The 14,319-nt window shown below is 45.3% G+C and overlaps 2 protein-coding genes across 7 annotated transcripts in view; one reads left to right on the top strand and one right to left on the bottom strand.

Moving 5' to 3' along the window:
- Positions 1–442: 442 nt before the first annotated feature.
- On the top strand, positions 443–4,528 carry LOC127986707 (titin-like). Of its 6 annotated transcripts, none has more exons than XM_052589034.1 (2): positions 443–2,627; positions 2,790–4,528. In XM_052589034.1, the coding sequence occupies exons 1-2, from the start codon at positions 870–872 to the stop codon at positions 3,882–3,884; spliced, it is 2,853 nt and encodes a 950-aa protein (XP_052444994.1). In that variant the 5' UTR covers positions 443–869; the 3' UTR covers positions 3,885–4,528. The 6 variants fall into 6 exon arrangements, with proteins under 6 accessions (XP_052444994.1, XP_052444993.1, XP_052444997.1 ...); XM_052589033.1 differs by having other exon boundaries at positions 2,766–4,528; XM_052589037.1 differs by having other exon boundaries at positions 3,234–4,527.
- A 1,544-nt stretch (positions 4,529–6,072) lies between these two features.
- The window catches only part of LOC127986706 (splicing factor, suppressor of white-apricot homolog), an 87,814-nt gene continuing 79,567 nt past the window's right edge, over positions 6,073–14,319 (bottom strand). The window contains 3 exon segments of the mRNA XM_052589032.1: positions 6,073–6,742; positions 11,197–11,269; positions 12,001–12,165. Of these exon segments, the coding sequence (XP_052444992.1) occupies positions 6,677–6,742; positions 11,197–11,269; positions 12,001–12,165 (304 nt within the window). The 3' untranslated portion in view covers positions 6,073–6,676.

The following is a 14,319-nucleotide window of genomic DNA, read 5'->3' as shown; positions in this document are numbered from 1 at the left end:
ATACCACACAGCCATTTTATTTGTCATACACAAAAACTCAAGACAGGGCGAGTGGGGAAACCTTGAACGCAGCCCTTCAGAATCAAATCGATGTTATGAGGTGCATTTAATTGCATATAAATCCATTATTTAATGCTGTACGAGGCAATCCAGTTATTGGAGGGAATATTGTGGCCATTACGAGCCTGGAATGAGTGAAGCCTTGGCTAAAAATGAGCTGTTTACTCGCTGGCTGAGCAGATTGCTGCTGTGTAATGATGAACACAGGCTCTCGGGCGAAAAAGGAAAATAATGCCCCGGCCTGCAAGAAGCCTCATACTTGACCCATCTTCTGTCTACATGCTCTGACAACAGGTCAATGTCGACACCAAAAAAACAACCCTCCAGAGATGGCGCCCTTGTCACAGTGTCTGGGTTGTCGTTTCCCGGGGTTCCACTAGATGTCCTCCTTCTCACGGTGTCTGTCCCAGATCACTTCCTGTTCCCTTATATGGTCACCTTCCTCCTTGTTACGTGATTGATTGTTCACCCCACCTGTCTCCTGTTTCCCAATCATCCTTCTGTGTATAAATACCCAGTCTGTCTTAGTCTATGTTACGGAGTCCTTGTCTGATGTCATTGTGTTTCAGGTCCATCAGTCTTGCTTTGTCTTACCCTATGTGTCTCATTCTCTCGTTCCACCAGACTTCCTCTACCTTTCCGTTCTTCCGAGTTCCCCGTTTCATCCAGTTCCCTTTTTGTTTGATTTGTCTCTCATGACTGTTTATTTTGTATTTACCCCTCTGTTTAAATAAAACCCTTACCTGCATTTGGATCTACCCTCTCTTTGTGTTTTTCCCCAATACCTATCGTGACAGAAGGACTCCGTCATGCCTAGATCCAGCGGTGTGGGATTTCGAATCGGTTCCCCAGCCACCATGGAGGAACGGAGGGGGAGATACCAGAACTTAATCACCCTTCATCAAGAGGGAAGTGAGGTGGGTGGCCTGGCGCAATTGTTTTGGACTATGGCAGTCGGGCTAGGTTACAATGATGCAGCACTAAAGGATTTATTTAATAATTGCCTGGATGATCCTTTACCTTCATGGGAGATGAAGGGGTTAGAGATACTGGACTTTTGGGGGTTTACCAATTACCTGCACCATCGTGCCCAGTGGAATGCAACAACCACACCAGAGTGTCCAGACAAGGCTGCCAGCTCAGCCCCACAGCACAAGATGGGCGCCAGCCCAACCCCACAGCACAGGATGGCCGCCAACCCAGCCCCACAACCCAAGATGGCCACCAGCCCAGCCCCACAGCCCAAGATGGCCGCCAACCTAGCGTCACAGCCCAAGATGGCCGCCAGCCCTGCACCACAGCACAAGATGGTCGACTCAACGCCACCGACTCCCCATCGTAGAGGGCGGAGGAGGAGACAGGCAGCTGCTGTTCCCGAGGCGGTGCCCGATGCGGTTTCCGAGGCGGGGCCCGATGCAGTTCCCGAGGCGGTGCCCGAGGCGGTGCCCGATGCTGTTTCCGAGGCGGTGCCCGATGCTGTTTCCGAGGCGGGGCCCGATGCAGTTCCCGAGGCGGTGCCCGAGGCGGTGCCCGATGCTGTTCCCGAGGCGGTGCCCGATGCAGTTCCCGAGGCGGTGCCCGATGCAGTTCCCGAGGCGGTGCCCGAGGCGGAGCCCGATGCTGTTCCCGAGGCGGAGCCCGATGCTGTTCCCGAGGCGGAGCCCGATGCAGTTCCCGAGGCGGTGCCCGATGCAGTTCCCGAGGCGGTGCCCGATGCTGTTTCCGAGGCGGTGCCCGATGCAGTTTCCGAGGCGGTGCTCTATGCAGTTCCCGAGGCGGAGCCCGATGCAGTTCCCGAGGCGGTGCTCGATGCAGTTCCCGAGGCGGTGCTCGATGCAGTTCCCGAGGCGGTGCCCGATGCAGTTTCCGAGGCGGTGCCCGATGCAGTTCCCGAGGCGGTGCCCGATGCTGTTCCCGAGGCGGAGCCGGATGCTGTTCCCGAGGCGGAGCCCGATGCAGTTCCCGAGGCGGTGCCCGATGCTGTTCCCGAGGCCGAGGCCGATGCAGTTCCCGAGGCGAAGCCCGATGCAGTTCCCGATGCTGTTTCCGAGGCGGTGCCCGATGCAGTTCCCGAGGCGGTGCCCGATGCTGTTTCCGAGGCGGTGCCCGATGCAGTTCCCGAGGCGGAGCCCGATGCAGTTCCCGAGGCGGAGCCCGATGCAGTTCCCGAGGCGGTGCCCGATGCTGTTTCCGAGGCGGTGCCCGATGCAGTTCCCGAGGCGGAGCCCGATGCAGTTCCCGAGGCGGAGCCCGATGCAGTTCCCGAGGCGGAGCCCGATGCAGTTCCCGAGGCGGAGCCCGATGCAGTTCCCGAGGCGGTGCCCGATGCAGTTCCCGAGGCGGTGCCCGATGCTGTTTCCGAGGCGGTGCCCGATGCAGTTCCCGAGGCGGTGCCCGATGCAGTTCCCGAGGCGAAGCCCGATGCGGTTCCCGATGCAGTTCCCGAGGCGGTGCCCGATGCTGTTTCCGAGGCGGAGCCCGATGCAGTTCCCGAGGCGGTGCTCGATGCAGTTCCCGAGGCGGTGCCCGATGCAGTTCCCGAGGCGGTGCCCGATGCAGTTCCCGAGGTGGAGCCCGATGCTGTTCCCGAGGCGGAGCCCGATGCTGTTCCCGAGGCGGAGCCCGATGCAGTTCCCGAGGCGGTGCCCGATGTTGTTCCCGAGGCCGAGGTCGTTCCCGAGGCGGTGCCCGATGCAGTTCCCGAGGCGGAGCCCGATGCAGTTCCCGAGGCGGAGCCCGATGCTGTTCCCGAGGCGGTGCCCGATGCTGTTCCCGAGGCGGTGCCCGATGCTGTTCCCGAGGCGGTGCCCGAGGTTGTTCCCGAGGCGGTGCCCGATGCAGTTCCCGAGGCGGTGCTCGATGCAGTTCCCGAGGCGGTGCTCGATGCAGTTCCCGAGACGGTGCCCGATGCAGTTCCCGAGGCGGTGCCCGATGCAGTTCCCGAGGCGGAGCCGGATGCAGTTCCCGAGGCGGAGCCGGATGCAGTTCCCGAGGCGGAGCCCGATGCAGTTCCCGAGGCGGAGCCCGATGCAGTTCCCGAGGCGGTGCCCGATGCTGTTTCCGAGGCGGTGCCCGATGCAGTTCCCGAGGCGGTGCCCGATGCAGTTCCCGAGGCGAAGCCCGATGCAGTTCCCGATGCAGTTCCCGAGGCGGAGCCCGATGCAGTTCCCGAGGCGGAGCCCGATGCAGTTCCCGAGGCGGAGCCCGATGCAGTTCCCGAGGCGGTGCTCGATGCAGTTCCCGAGGCGGTGCCCGATGCAGTTCCCGAGGCGGAGCCCGATGCTGTTCCCGAGGCGGAGCCCGATGCTGTTCCCGAGGCGGTGCCCGATGCTGTTCCCGAGGCCGAGGTCGTTCCCGAGGCGGTGCCCGATGCAGTTCCCGAGGCGGAGCCCGATGCAGTTCCCGAGGCGGAGCCCGATGCTGTTCCCGAGGCGGAGCCCGATGCTGTTCCCGAGGCGGTGCCCGAGGTTGTTCCCGAGGCGGTGCCCGATGTTGTTCCCGAGGCGGTGTCCGTTACAGTTCCCGAGGCGGTGACCACAAGGCCGTGGTGGTCTTCGGCTCCGCCCTGGGAGACTCTGGCGGTGACCACGAGGACGTGGTGGTCGTCCGCTCCACCCTGGGGGACTCTGGTGGTGACCACGAGGACGTGGTGGTCTTCTGCTCCGCCCTGGTGGACTCCGGCCTCGACCACAGAGACGTGGTGGTCTTCCGCTCCGCCCTGGAGGGCTTTGACTTTGACCACAAGGCCATGGTGGTCTTCCGCTCCGCCCTGGAGGGCTCTGGCCTTGACCACACGGCTGTGGTGGTCATCTGCTCCGTCCTAGTGGACGCCTCAACATGTCCTTCATGGACTTATGTTTTGTGTTTTTTGAGTTCTGTTTCTGTCTGTTCTCTTTAGTTTAGTCTGGCCCTCCGTCCCTCCCCCTGTACCTCCTCCGGTCCTCCTCCCTCCTGGTCTCCCGGTTTTATGTATCATTTCTGGTGTTTGTTCCCCTTGTGTTCCTTTTCTGGCCCTCCGTCCCTCCCCCTGAGCCTCCACCTGTCCGCCTCCCTCCTGGTCTCTGTGTCATGTTTTGTCTTTAAGCGTCTGGTAGCCGCTCCGTAGAGGGGGGGTACTGTCACAGTGTCTGGGTTGTCGTTCCCCGGGGTTCCACTAGATGTCCTCCTTCTCACGGTGTCTGTCCCAGATCACTTCCTGTTCCCTTATATGGTCACCTTCCTCCTTGTTACGTGATTGATTGTTCACCCCACCTGTCTCCTGTTTCCCAATCATCCTTCTGTGTATAAATACCCAGTCTGTCTTAGTCTATGTTACGGAGTCCTTGTCTGATGTCATTGTGTTTCAGGTCCATCAGTCTTGCTTTGTCTTACCCTATGTGTCTCATTCTCTCGTTCCACCAGACTTCCTCTACCTTTCCGTTCTTCCGAGTTCCCCGTTTCATCCAGTTCCCTTTTTGTTTGATTTGTCTCTCATGACTGTTTATTTTGTATTTACCCCTCTGTTTAAATAAAACCCTTACCTGCATTTGGATCTACCCTCTCTTTGTGTTTTTCCCCAATACCTATCGTGACAGCCCTTGGTTTCAATCCAGCTAATACAGTTCCATTAAAAGATTGTAATTAGTTAATTGCCTATAAAGACTTGGCCTGAAAATTGCCCTTAACAACCGTGTCACAATGAAATATTGTACTCCAGCAAACAGCGACAAACTAAACTGCTACTCTAGCAGAGCCTTTTATTTCCAAGACTCAGTATGTAGTGAATTTGATAAAAGGATAAGGATGATAAACAGAATAATGGAAAACTAGAAGGGACGAAGGCCATCAGAATAGACATTCAGGACCGTTTCAAAGTGAATAGCTCACTTAACACGGGCTCCGTTCACAACAAAGCATTTGTAAAGCATGGATTTAATTTTAGAAACACTTGGCTTTTGTAAGCCTATTGAAATGGGCACATACTGCCACTACTATTATTACTAATAATTAAATAATTTATATATTAAAATAATAAACAAAATAATACAATTATAGAACTTGTTCTACATATTAATTTAACAATAATTAATATTTTCATATTAAATAATATTATACTCATTAAATAATTCATATTAAAATCATACTTTAATAAAGTTTTTCATTATGTCATGTGGTTCATGTTAATGACCAAAAAATATATGAAAGCAAAAAAATAAAAAATAAAAAGGCAATAAATAAATAAATAAAAACAGCATAAGATTAAACCAACTGTGCAATGTAAACTGTAACCATTCAACGAGTGTGTAATACAAATGCGGGGTCTATTATTAAGTCTAGTTCAAAGCTGCCCTTTTCAAAAGCATGTAGCATTACGATTATCGTGATTGGTGCAATTATGGAACATTAAGCATCAAATTACAATCGAGAACATTTTTTGATATAATGCAAATCAAAAATGACTTGAGTTAATTAAGTGCCTTGATTAAATGGTGCAGGTTTAGCTGAACACACGGGACAGAGTGAACAATGAAAACCAAGATGATCAATAAAAAGCACACCAGATGGATATTTTTTGGACAAAAATCATCTTTTCCAGGAAGTCCCATTTGAATCAGACTCAACATAATCTGAACATGGGAAAGTGTTAAGTTCCCCATGTCAAGAGAGTTTGGGAGTGAGTGTAAATATGGGTTTGGATGGGACTGACCTGCTCCAGGGATCTCTTACCGGTCCAAATGAGACTCACAGCATTGCCTCTGCGGGCTGAACCGCCATGAGATTAAAGGCTCACTTAAAATGGACCAAGATTCCCACCATTCACTCTCACTCTCTCCTCTCTTGAGAACACCACTCATATGGACCTTTCAGCAGAACATGAGGCCTAATTATCATGCAGAGTGCATGCTGGGTTGCAGTATATGTGCCGACGGTCGAAAGGCCAGAGCTCGCAGGTGCAGGAAATGAAAAACAGACGGAGCAAGAGGCGAACATGACGAGATGTCGCTTGCGGAAAGTAAGTCAACCACACTCGTGTTCCATAATTCAAACTTTATTGACGGTTTTAGTAGTTTCAAAATTAGGCCCATGTAAACTTAGAAATGAAAAACTGAAGGCCACATATTGGAAAAAAAACAACAACCCAGCAACAACCAAGAAAGCTGATGACTTCGCATCGAAAAGAGCTCAGAGGGAAAAAAAGAGATAGGAGAGATATAAGCAGCATTATCCTTCACAGAAGGATATAACGGCGTCCTTCTGGTAGGCACAATATTACAAAGGAAAGAATGTTTTTAGTTGCATCCAAGGAATTACGCCTTTAATACTTGTTGTTGTTTTACTGCTAAAACACACAGCTGGACTAAAGCTCCACCATCTGCTGATGCTTTAGTTTTTTCTATACCTGCTTTGGTTCCACCTGCACCTTCAAAATAAAGGAGATATCCATGCCTAATGGTAATCTGGAGAAGAAATACAAACTTCTAACGCAAGGTCCAAACAGGCATTCATAAAGGGATAAAAGCATCCAGCATTGTGCAGCTTGTCAGGCGAACAGCGGTCCAGTAGTTAGCTAGAAGGCTGCTGCTGCCTAGCTAGATGTTCCTGGAGATAGATCATGTCTGGATGTGGTGGAACTCTCTCAGGAGGAGTTCGGCTGAAGGCCTTTGGAGGCAGCAAGCATTGCTCGCACTTTTGCCATGAGGTCCTACAAGCAAGGAGAAATGGAGGAAAAGTTAGTACAGTATTCATAGGGGAGCAGAGCTGGTAGAGAAACTAATCATAGTATATAAACACACAGGACAAGAAAACAGAAACACAAATCCATAAGCTTGCAGACAACTTTTTGCAATTTGAAATTCAGATTGGCTTCTGGCTTCGTATGCATGAGAATCCAACATGCTAAATATGCATACGGATGTCTAGTGGCATCCTACAGAAGAGAAGGCCATGGGCAAACAGAGCTGGATTCCTGCTCTTCAAATGCCTCCCCTCATTCTATGTGGCTCAGGTTACCCTACCCAAGGCCGTTGCATGCTAAGGGCCCATAGGGAGAATGTGACACCAGAGAACTCACAGCTTGGCACTTGAATAAACATTTGCTTAATGAATATGCACATTAACTGGGGTCACTAATTTCATAGGAATGGAATTTTAATCAAAGAAACTCAAAACAAAAAAGTACTTCATGAAATTTTGCGGGTTCATTAGAAGTTTAGCTCTGAAATGACTATAACATTCCAAAAACATTAATATTAATTTAAAATACTAAGAAATTGCGCAAGAACATAACAGTTAAGCTACAGTTAAGATACATTTAGTTCGGTTCCCTTATAATTACTACTTTCTTTGCCACTAGCGTAACAACACTTCAAAGTTCTTTACTCCTTATAAATTTGAAAGCAGCTCAACTTTGCAAATCAGTAAAATAATCTTTCGAAACAGGTGGCTGAACTGCATGGTTGTCATGGGAGCAAGGTTTGCTCATTGACGTTTGCAGAATTAAAGTTGCCGCTGCCTTCCACCCCCTCGTCCAGTCGAAGGAAAGTTATTAACCCTGAATTTCCAATAAAGCCCCTGCAGAATTAATCATTAAACAAACAAGTAGTCAAGAAAAGCACAAACAACGCAGGCAAGGACCAACGTGCCTCTAGAGAGAAGGGTTTGCTGTTATACTTCATGGGGGTGAAATCATTTTTAAAGTCGTTTTGAGTAAGTGAAACCACACAATAACATGGATGGCATTAAATAGTGTACAGAGACTGGGACTAAAACAGAGTAAATCAGGGTCTGGGAATCTTGCACATCACTACCCACCAGGTTTGTGCACAATTCAGAATAAACTTAAAAATGGATGGATGGATGGATTCCACTAGGGCTGCAAGATTAATCTCATGCGATTGTCATGCACATTTTGTTAGTAAAGCCTGCAAAAATTGCAGACGATTTTATTGCACGATTATGAAATTGTTCGCGATAATGACAGCTGTTTCCGTAGCTTCTCAGTGAACTATTGCTCTGTGTAGTAAATGTCGTTCCATCTGAGAGCATGTGAAAATACCATATTTAAAAATTTTAATAACGTCAGTTAATAAATCCTTCTGTGAGATGATGTTTTTTCTTATACAGAATAAGGCACGCAACTTATTCAATAGTATTCTATGCGGCACTGCATTATAAATATATTTTAATATAAAATAATACAATCTCAGATAAACCATATATTGTCGTATTCGTGTTTATTAGTCATGTTGAATCAATGAAAGCAGTTTTATAAACAGTTAAACTTCTGTTTATTCAGATGCAGCGATAGGCATTTCCTGGGTTTCTTCTTCTGGGCATATTTGGATCTTCAGTGCGAAAGTGCCCGCTGGTCTTCGGATGGAGATTTACTGCTGATCACAGAACCGTGCTTCTATGAAAGATGCGCATGAAAATCGCAGCTTCTGTCGAATCACAATTTCGATTCAATTTCAATTTCGTACAGCCCTAGATTCCACATCAGCTTCCTGTATTGTCTGACTAATTTAATTCAAATTCCCACACATACACCACTATTTGAACACATACAGTGAGAATATTTCTCTCTGATCATAGTGTGTTGATCCAGTACATTAGAGTGACAGGACTAAGCTGGGATAAAGAGCTTTTAAAGCTTCCAGCTGACCCGAGCAGATTACTGCAATGAAAGGAGGATATCTTCAGTATGATTAGAGCTCATTACGAGACCACAGCTGGCTGAAGTCTGAGGACATCTGAAAATATGGCTACCTAAGTCTACTCGAGCTCAGTGGAAACCTAAGAGATGTTGCTTTAAGACATCAAATGACCACACAAGAGCTAGCCGTAATTGGGACTGAGAACTACTTTTTGTAGTTGGCTGGTTTCTTTGTAGCTATTTGGGTCCAGACCTCCAACCAATCTGACAGATAACACACAATTGTACCTACATCTTCAGAGTTCAGAGGATCACCCCACTTTCAGTTCACGGAGGTTGCGCTTCAATCACTGAATCATTTAAAAGCAATTTTGAAAACTCACATCCCAGAGTCCCAGGTGTGATTTAGAAGCTTCCTCTAGTTAGTTCACTCTGGTATCAAAAAGAGACCAATCCAAGTGATGTTTTTTCATCTCCACTCAAGTTCTCATGATGATGGTGTCCATACTTTCTTGCTAGAACTGAATGCATAGTTGTTGGTTATAGATGGTTTTGGGCTAGGAGATTTCCAGAATTCTTTAAAGGTTCCTTAAAGTTTGTTAACGTTTTTCTTTATAATTTTGTCATTTGTCATTCTCCAATATTAAGAGCCACAAGGTAAGGTGGAAAAAACTTGTCTGATATATTCTCATTTTAGTTTTGTAACTATACAGTGAGGACCTTTACATGTTTGAGATGAGAGTATGAGAAACACCTTTTACCCCAGAGTCACAGAGGGAGGTACTCGGGAACGCAATGCTTTTTGGTTTCTTATCTTGCACACAACAACAGTAATGTGCTCATAACCTGCCAAGGTGCATTTTGCAACCCATAAACGCTTCCTAATCAAACTATCACTCACCTGCCACCCTTAACACACCACCCATGCGAAACAGTGGCAAATAAGAAAGAAGAACCAAAATTTTAAATCATGGGGAGGACAGCACAGGGCACTAGAAAAGAAAAAGAGACTATTGTGTTCCTCAGGGAGAATCATAAACCAGCCTCCCTTGTTGTTCGTCTGACAGGCAGATCGAGGGTTTGTAAAATCCCAGGGGAGTAGAGCTAAGATCGAGAACACGATTCCCCAGCCTTTAATTTTACAGCTTTTTTCATTTGCCGTTATAAAAACCCCCGTCAGTCTCTACCGGGGCACCTCATGAGAGCACTTCTTCCTCTATCAATAGCAGGGATGTGCATGTCAGAGCTAGAACATTCTCCTCTGGAGAATCCGATATAGCTGTGTGAGGTAGGGCTACGGGCAAAAGATCAAACTGAGACGAGCTGATCTACCGCAGGATCTACGAGTGCAGAGCTTTCGTTGCCAGGGCTAGAGTGGGAAATGGGGACAAAGGGGCTTCCTCACGCAACCGAAATGCAAGCATGCACAGGCATGCAGAAGCTTCTGCCGGTAATTATTTGTCAAGGTGAACCACACTTCTGTTGATTCAAGCAGCAGTTGCTGGTTTTAATAAGAACCAATTCGGTTTTTGAAAGACGTTGCCCCCTGGAAGTCCTGCCCCAGTTCTGAGGTGTCAGAAGTGATTTTATGCGCTTGAGAGAAAAGGGAAGTAAACTGGGTTTCCAAAAGATCTGAAACCATGTCAAGACTGTGGACTTTTTAGTACAAAGAGGGTGAATGAAAAGGCTGTTATTCTATTTTTGTTGAAATCCAGATGGCTGCAAGCGAAACACAGTACAGTGTACTTTGTTTATCACTTTACATTCCGCATTTCTCACATCCTCTTCTCTCTGACACAACTGCATTTTTTGAATACATATAGTAGCTACCTTTCGCCTGCTTTGTATAACAATAAGCAAAAGGAAGGAAAGCGAGCGCGCTCTGCATTTCATCCTTGCTGCACAAGGCCAGAGATCATAACAGAGCTGCAGGGACTGACAGCTGCATTGAATCAGCATGCGATAGCGACAAGCTCTCTTTCTCCCATAAACATACATACACCTATATACCCACCCCTGGCGACAGGGTCATGCAACCAAATCACTGTATTTCTCAGTTTCAGCACGTAAGGTTCTGCAAACAGAGACCACTGAGACCGACTGGCTCTAAATTACATACATCAAAGCTATACTAAGCATCTCCTCAGCTCTGCTACACAATTTTGGTCCGTTTTCCCCTTAGGCGCTGAATTAAAACGAGAGAGGTAGCAAAAGTTTTGTGTTTTTTAATGTATTACAGTGTTTGCAAGGCAGCACTGTATTGATATTTCTCAAGCATTCTGGTTATATTTATTCCAAACCTTCAAACTTACGGATTAATTCAGCCCAAACAGACTTGAAAAATCTCCAGTAATATCTTTATTTTATGATATTTCTCTGCAAATATTGGCATAAATAAAACTGATTCAATTTAATTAGGCGACATACTGTAATTAATTCATTTACACATTTTAATCAAGTGAAAGCCCTAGTTTACAAAAAAGCTTTGTTGGTTAATGACATACCTGAGTGATTTTGCTTTGCACCGAAGAGACAATAGTGGAGGACACTTGCTTGTCTTTCTCCTGAGAGCCATCCCTGTTTAACAAACAAAAACAAAAAGAGAGAGAGAGTGAGACAGTGACATACAGACAGAGGGCCGCCAATTGGCACTGTTTGTGAAAGACATCTTAATTCAGTATTCATGACGAATTGTGACTACGTAACCAGCGCCGACATCTCAGGCTGAAACTGAGCGACCAGAAGAAGGTCATGAAATATTCACCCAATGCCGGAAGAGACACAACAACTGCCCAAATAAAACAAAGTATAGAGAGAGGCACACAGTGGGAGGTAAAGAAGAAGCAGCAAAAACAACCGAAGGCCGAGGGAGTTTAGAGCAACTTTTTGATGAAACTTGAGAAGTTGTATGAAAAAAGTCAGTCCCTGTACCCAATAACCCTTCGCAGTGTGGTGCTTTCTCAGGTTTTTGAATCAAAACTTCTCTGTATGCCATGTTTTATCAAAATGTCATCATGGCTGATTTTTAGCATCTGAAGCTTTCATACTTTATTCAACAGGTAATTAGTTGTCAAATCATACATAAAACCATTGTAACTTCCAAATCAAAAAGCTACAGCACAGACTGTCTTTGTCTCTCACATGCAATGCTCTAGGCAAATTAATATTACAACAAAGTGGGAGGAAAAATATGCTTGAAATCTATGATTCTGACTGAAGCGGACTGAGTTTCAGAGGGTAGGCGGCTCTTTAATGAGGTTCACAACATTGATTGTTTAGTAATGGGTCCAGAGTGAGATGCTTTTTACCTGGAGCTCCTCAGGCTGGAGGTGGGGCTTGTGGCAGGGGAGGGGCTTGCAGATACTCTGGCAATGGCTCCGCCTCTGTCAGGGGATGGCGAAGGCGAACAGGAGGAACCCTTAAATTGGTGCGATGACTTTGAACCCTTCTTTTTCTTCTTTTCATTAGGTGATCTGAAAAGAGATATTTACAAAAGTTATTAAACTGATAGATCAGCTCAAAACAAACATATTCTGCTGCATTGTTTTGTTTCGCATCAAAAGACAAGTAAAATTTGAGAGGGGAACATTTTAGGTTAATACCAGCATGTTTGCCTTTATTTTTAAATAGGTCTATTATTTATACAATTATTTATCCAATTATTTCTTTGAACATTGGGTCTCATTCATGAAACACGAGCAGAACGAATTTTTGTGTAAATCGCGTGTAAAGTGGTTTTGGCGTAAATTTTCGGATTCATTAAAACGTTCGTATTTTCCAAATGTTAGTTGGTACGAAAGAAATCTACACCTGCTCCCAGCCACGCGTAAATAGTGCGTTTAACGTCTGAACATTTTGCTCATTAATACTGCTGCATTTTAATTCACCTTAATCGGGTACATATTTACAAAGCATTTTGAAAATAATATTATATATATTAATTACTTACGGTTTTTCTTTTAACTTTTATTATGAGAGCCAGTAATAGGATTTGTAATATGCTGCCAAACTTCCTTTTTTAGGACCTGAAACGCCACTAGTACGCTTGAAAATAAAATGTGGCGTTTTGAATGAACTTCTGATAATAAAACTTCAATATCTGCAGCTGAGAAATGTTTCTTTTTCAGTCGCTTTTGAAAAGACATGTTGAAATCCTTCGTTTGGTGTCATAATATGATGCTCATATGTAGTTGTCAGTCGGATTTAATGGGCGGGATTTATGGTAATTGAGAGTGAGCGTGCACGCGCGTCCCATTTATGACTGATTGGAATTCATTAACACACACACACATTTCACTATCACATCTGACGTTTACGAAGTTTTTGTGAATCAGGAGAAGAGTTTTCGGGAAGTTCTCTTTACGCGCAAATCACTCAGATATTTACTCGTATATTTACGAATGTTTCATGAATGAGACCCATTATGTTTACTACTTGAATACTATGAATCCACTCTGTATTAAATTTACTATATAAATAAAATAGTTTTTGGATAACTTTATACATACTAGAATTGAATTCATTGACATTCACAAATCTCTTCTTTCTTTGATCTACAGAAGATGGAAAGTCATAGGTTTAGAATAACAATACATAATACAAAGTATTTTACATTTCATGAACTATTATATGAGCTAAACAAGCATTGATTCTTGCGGCTCTGTGGATGAAGTAGTTAAGTGAGAGTTACTGTTTGACAGGAGATAACACTGTGAGGTCTTAAAACATGCACACATCCCTTCAGCAAGACCCCTGCATCCATCACTGCATCAGCGAGGTGACTGGAATAGGCCAATCACACATAACAGTCACAGCGTGTGCGCTCTCTCCAAAGAAAAAGCGCACAGTCCATATCGAGGGGCCTTTATATCCCATGCTGTCCTTTATGAATATTTTATTTGAAGACCTTAGGCATGTCCTTTAGTTGGAAAAATACATTTTTAAAAGAGCACCCAATTTCAGTTAATGGGCATGGTGACCTCTAATTACATGTGACACTGTAGCAAAAATGACAAGACATGTTTGGAGAGTGGATCAAAGCAGTCCTAGGAGACAAAAAGAGGTTAAAAATGCACTGCTGCAGACGTGCCAAGAATTCCACCCCAGTCATTAACTATTATGACTAATTGAATCAGTACAGGAAAATAGATCTAAGTTTATCCTAAAAGACAGAAACTCACGAGGCTTCTCACTTATCCCATCTGACTGGCATGATTAAGATTATTTTACAGCTTATTGGACATGAGAGCAGTATGGAGATCAACAGAGACTTACTGTATGAATATATTTTTCCCGATTCATTTTCTCAAAAGGGATAAAAAAATAAAAATAATAATAATACAAAAAACTTTAATAAAAGTTCTAAGTAAAGAACAAAGCCATGCAGCTCTAAGATGAAACAGAAAAGCAGAAACTTTTGAGTTTAAGCCAAAAATAAAACGGGAAAAGGTTAAACACTATGTACTTAACATCTTTTATGAGGGATCAAACTACTCTTTTCATAAACCACTGCGAATCATTACTGATCATTTCTAATATTCTAAATCATATTTGTATATATATTATGTATTACTAATATTTCACTTGCAACTTTATACATCATGCAAATATTATTCTTCCAATCTTTT

This window comes from Carassius gibelio, chromosome B21, assembly GCF_023724105.1.
Source record: "Carassius gibelio isolate Cgi1373 ecotype wild population from Czech Republic chromosome B21, carGib1.2-hapl.c, whole genome shotgun sequence".
NCBI classification, from domain to species: domain Eukaryota; kingdom Metazoa; phylum Chordata; class Actinopteri; order Cypriniformes; family Cyprinidae; genus Carassius; species Carassius gibelio.
The sequence above is the reverse complement of the archived record's forward strand: the minus strand, read 5'-3'. Positions and strand labels throughout refer to the sequence as shown.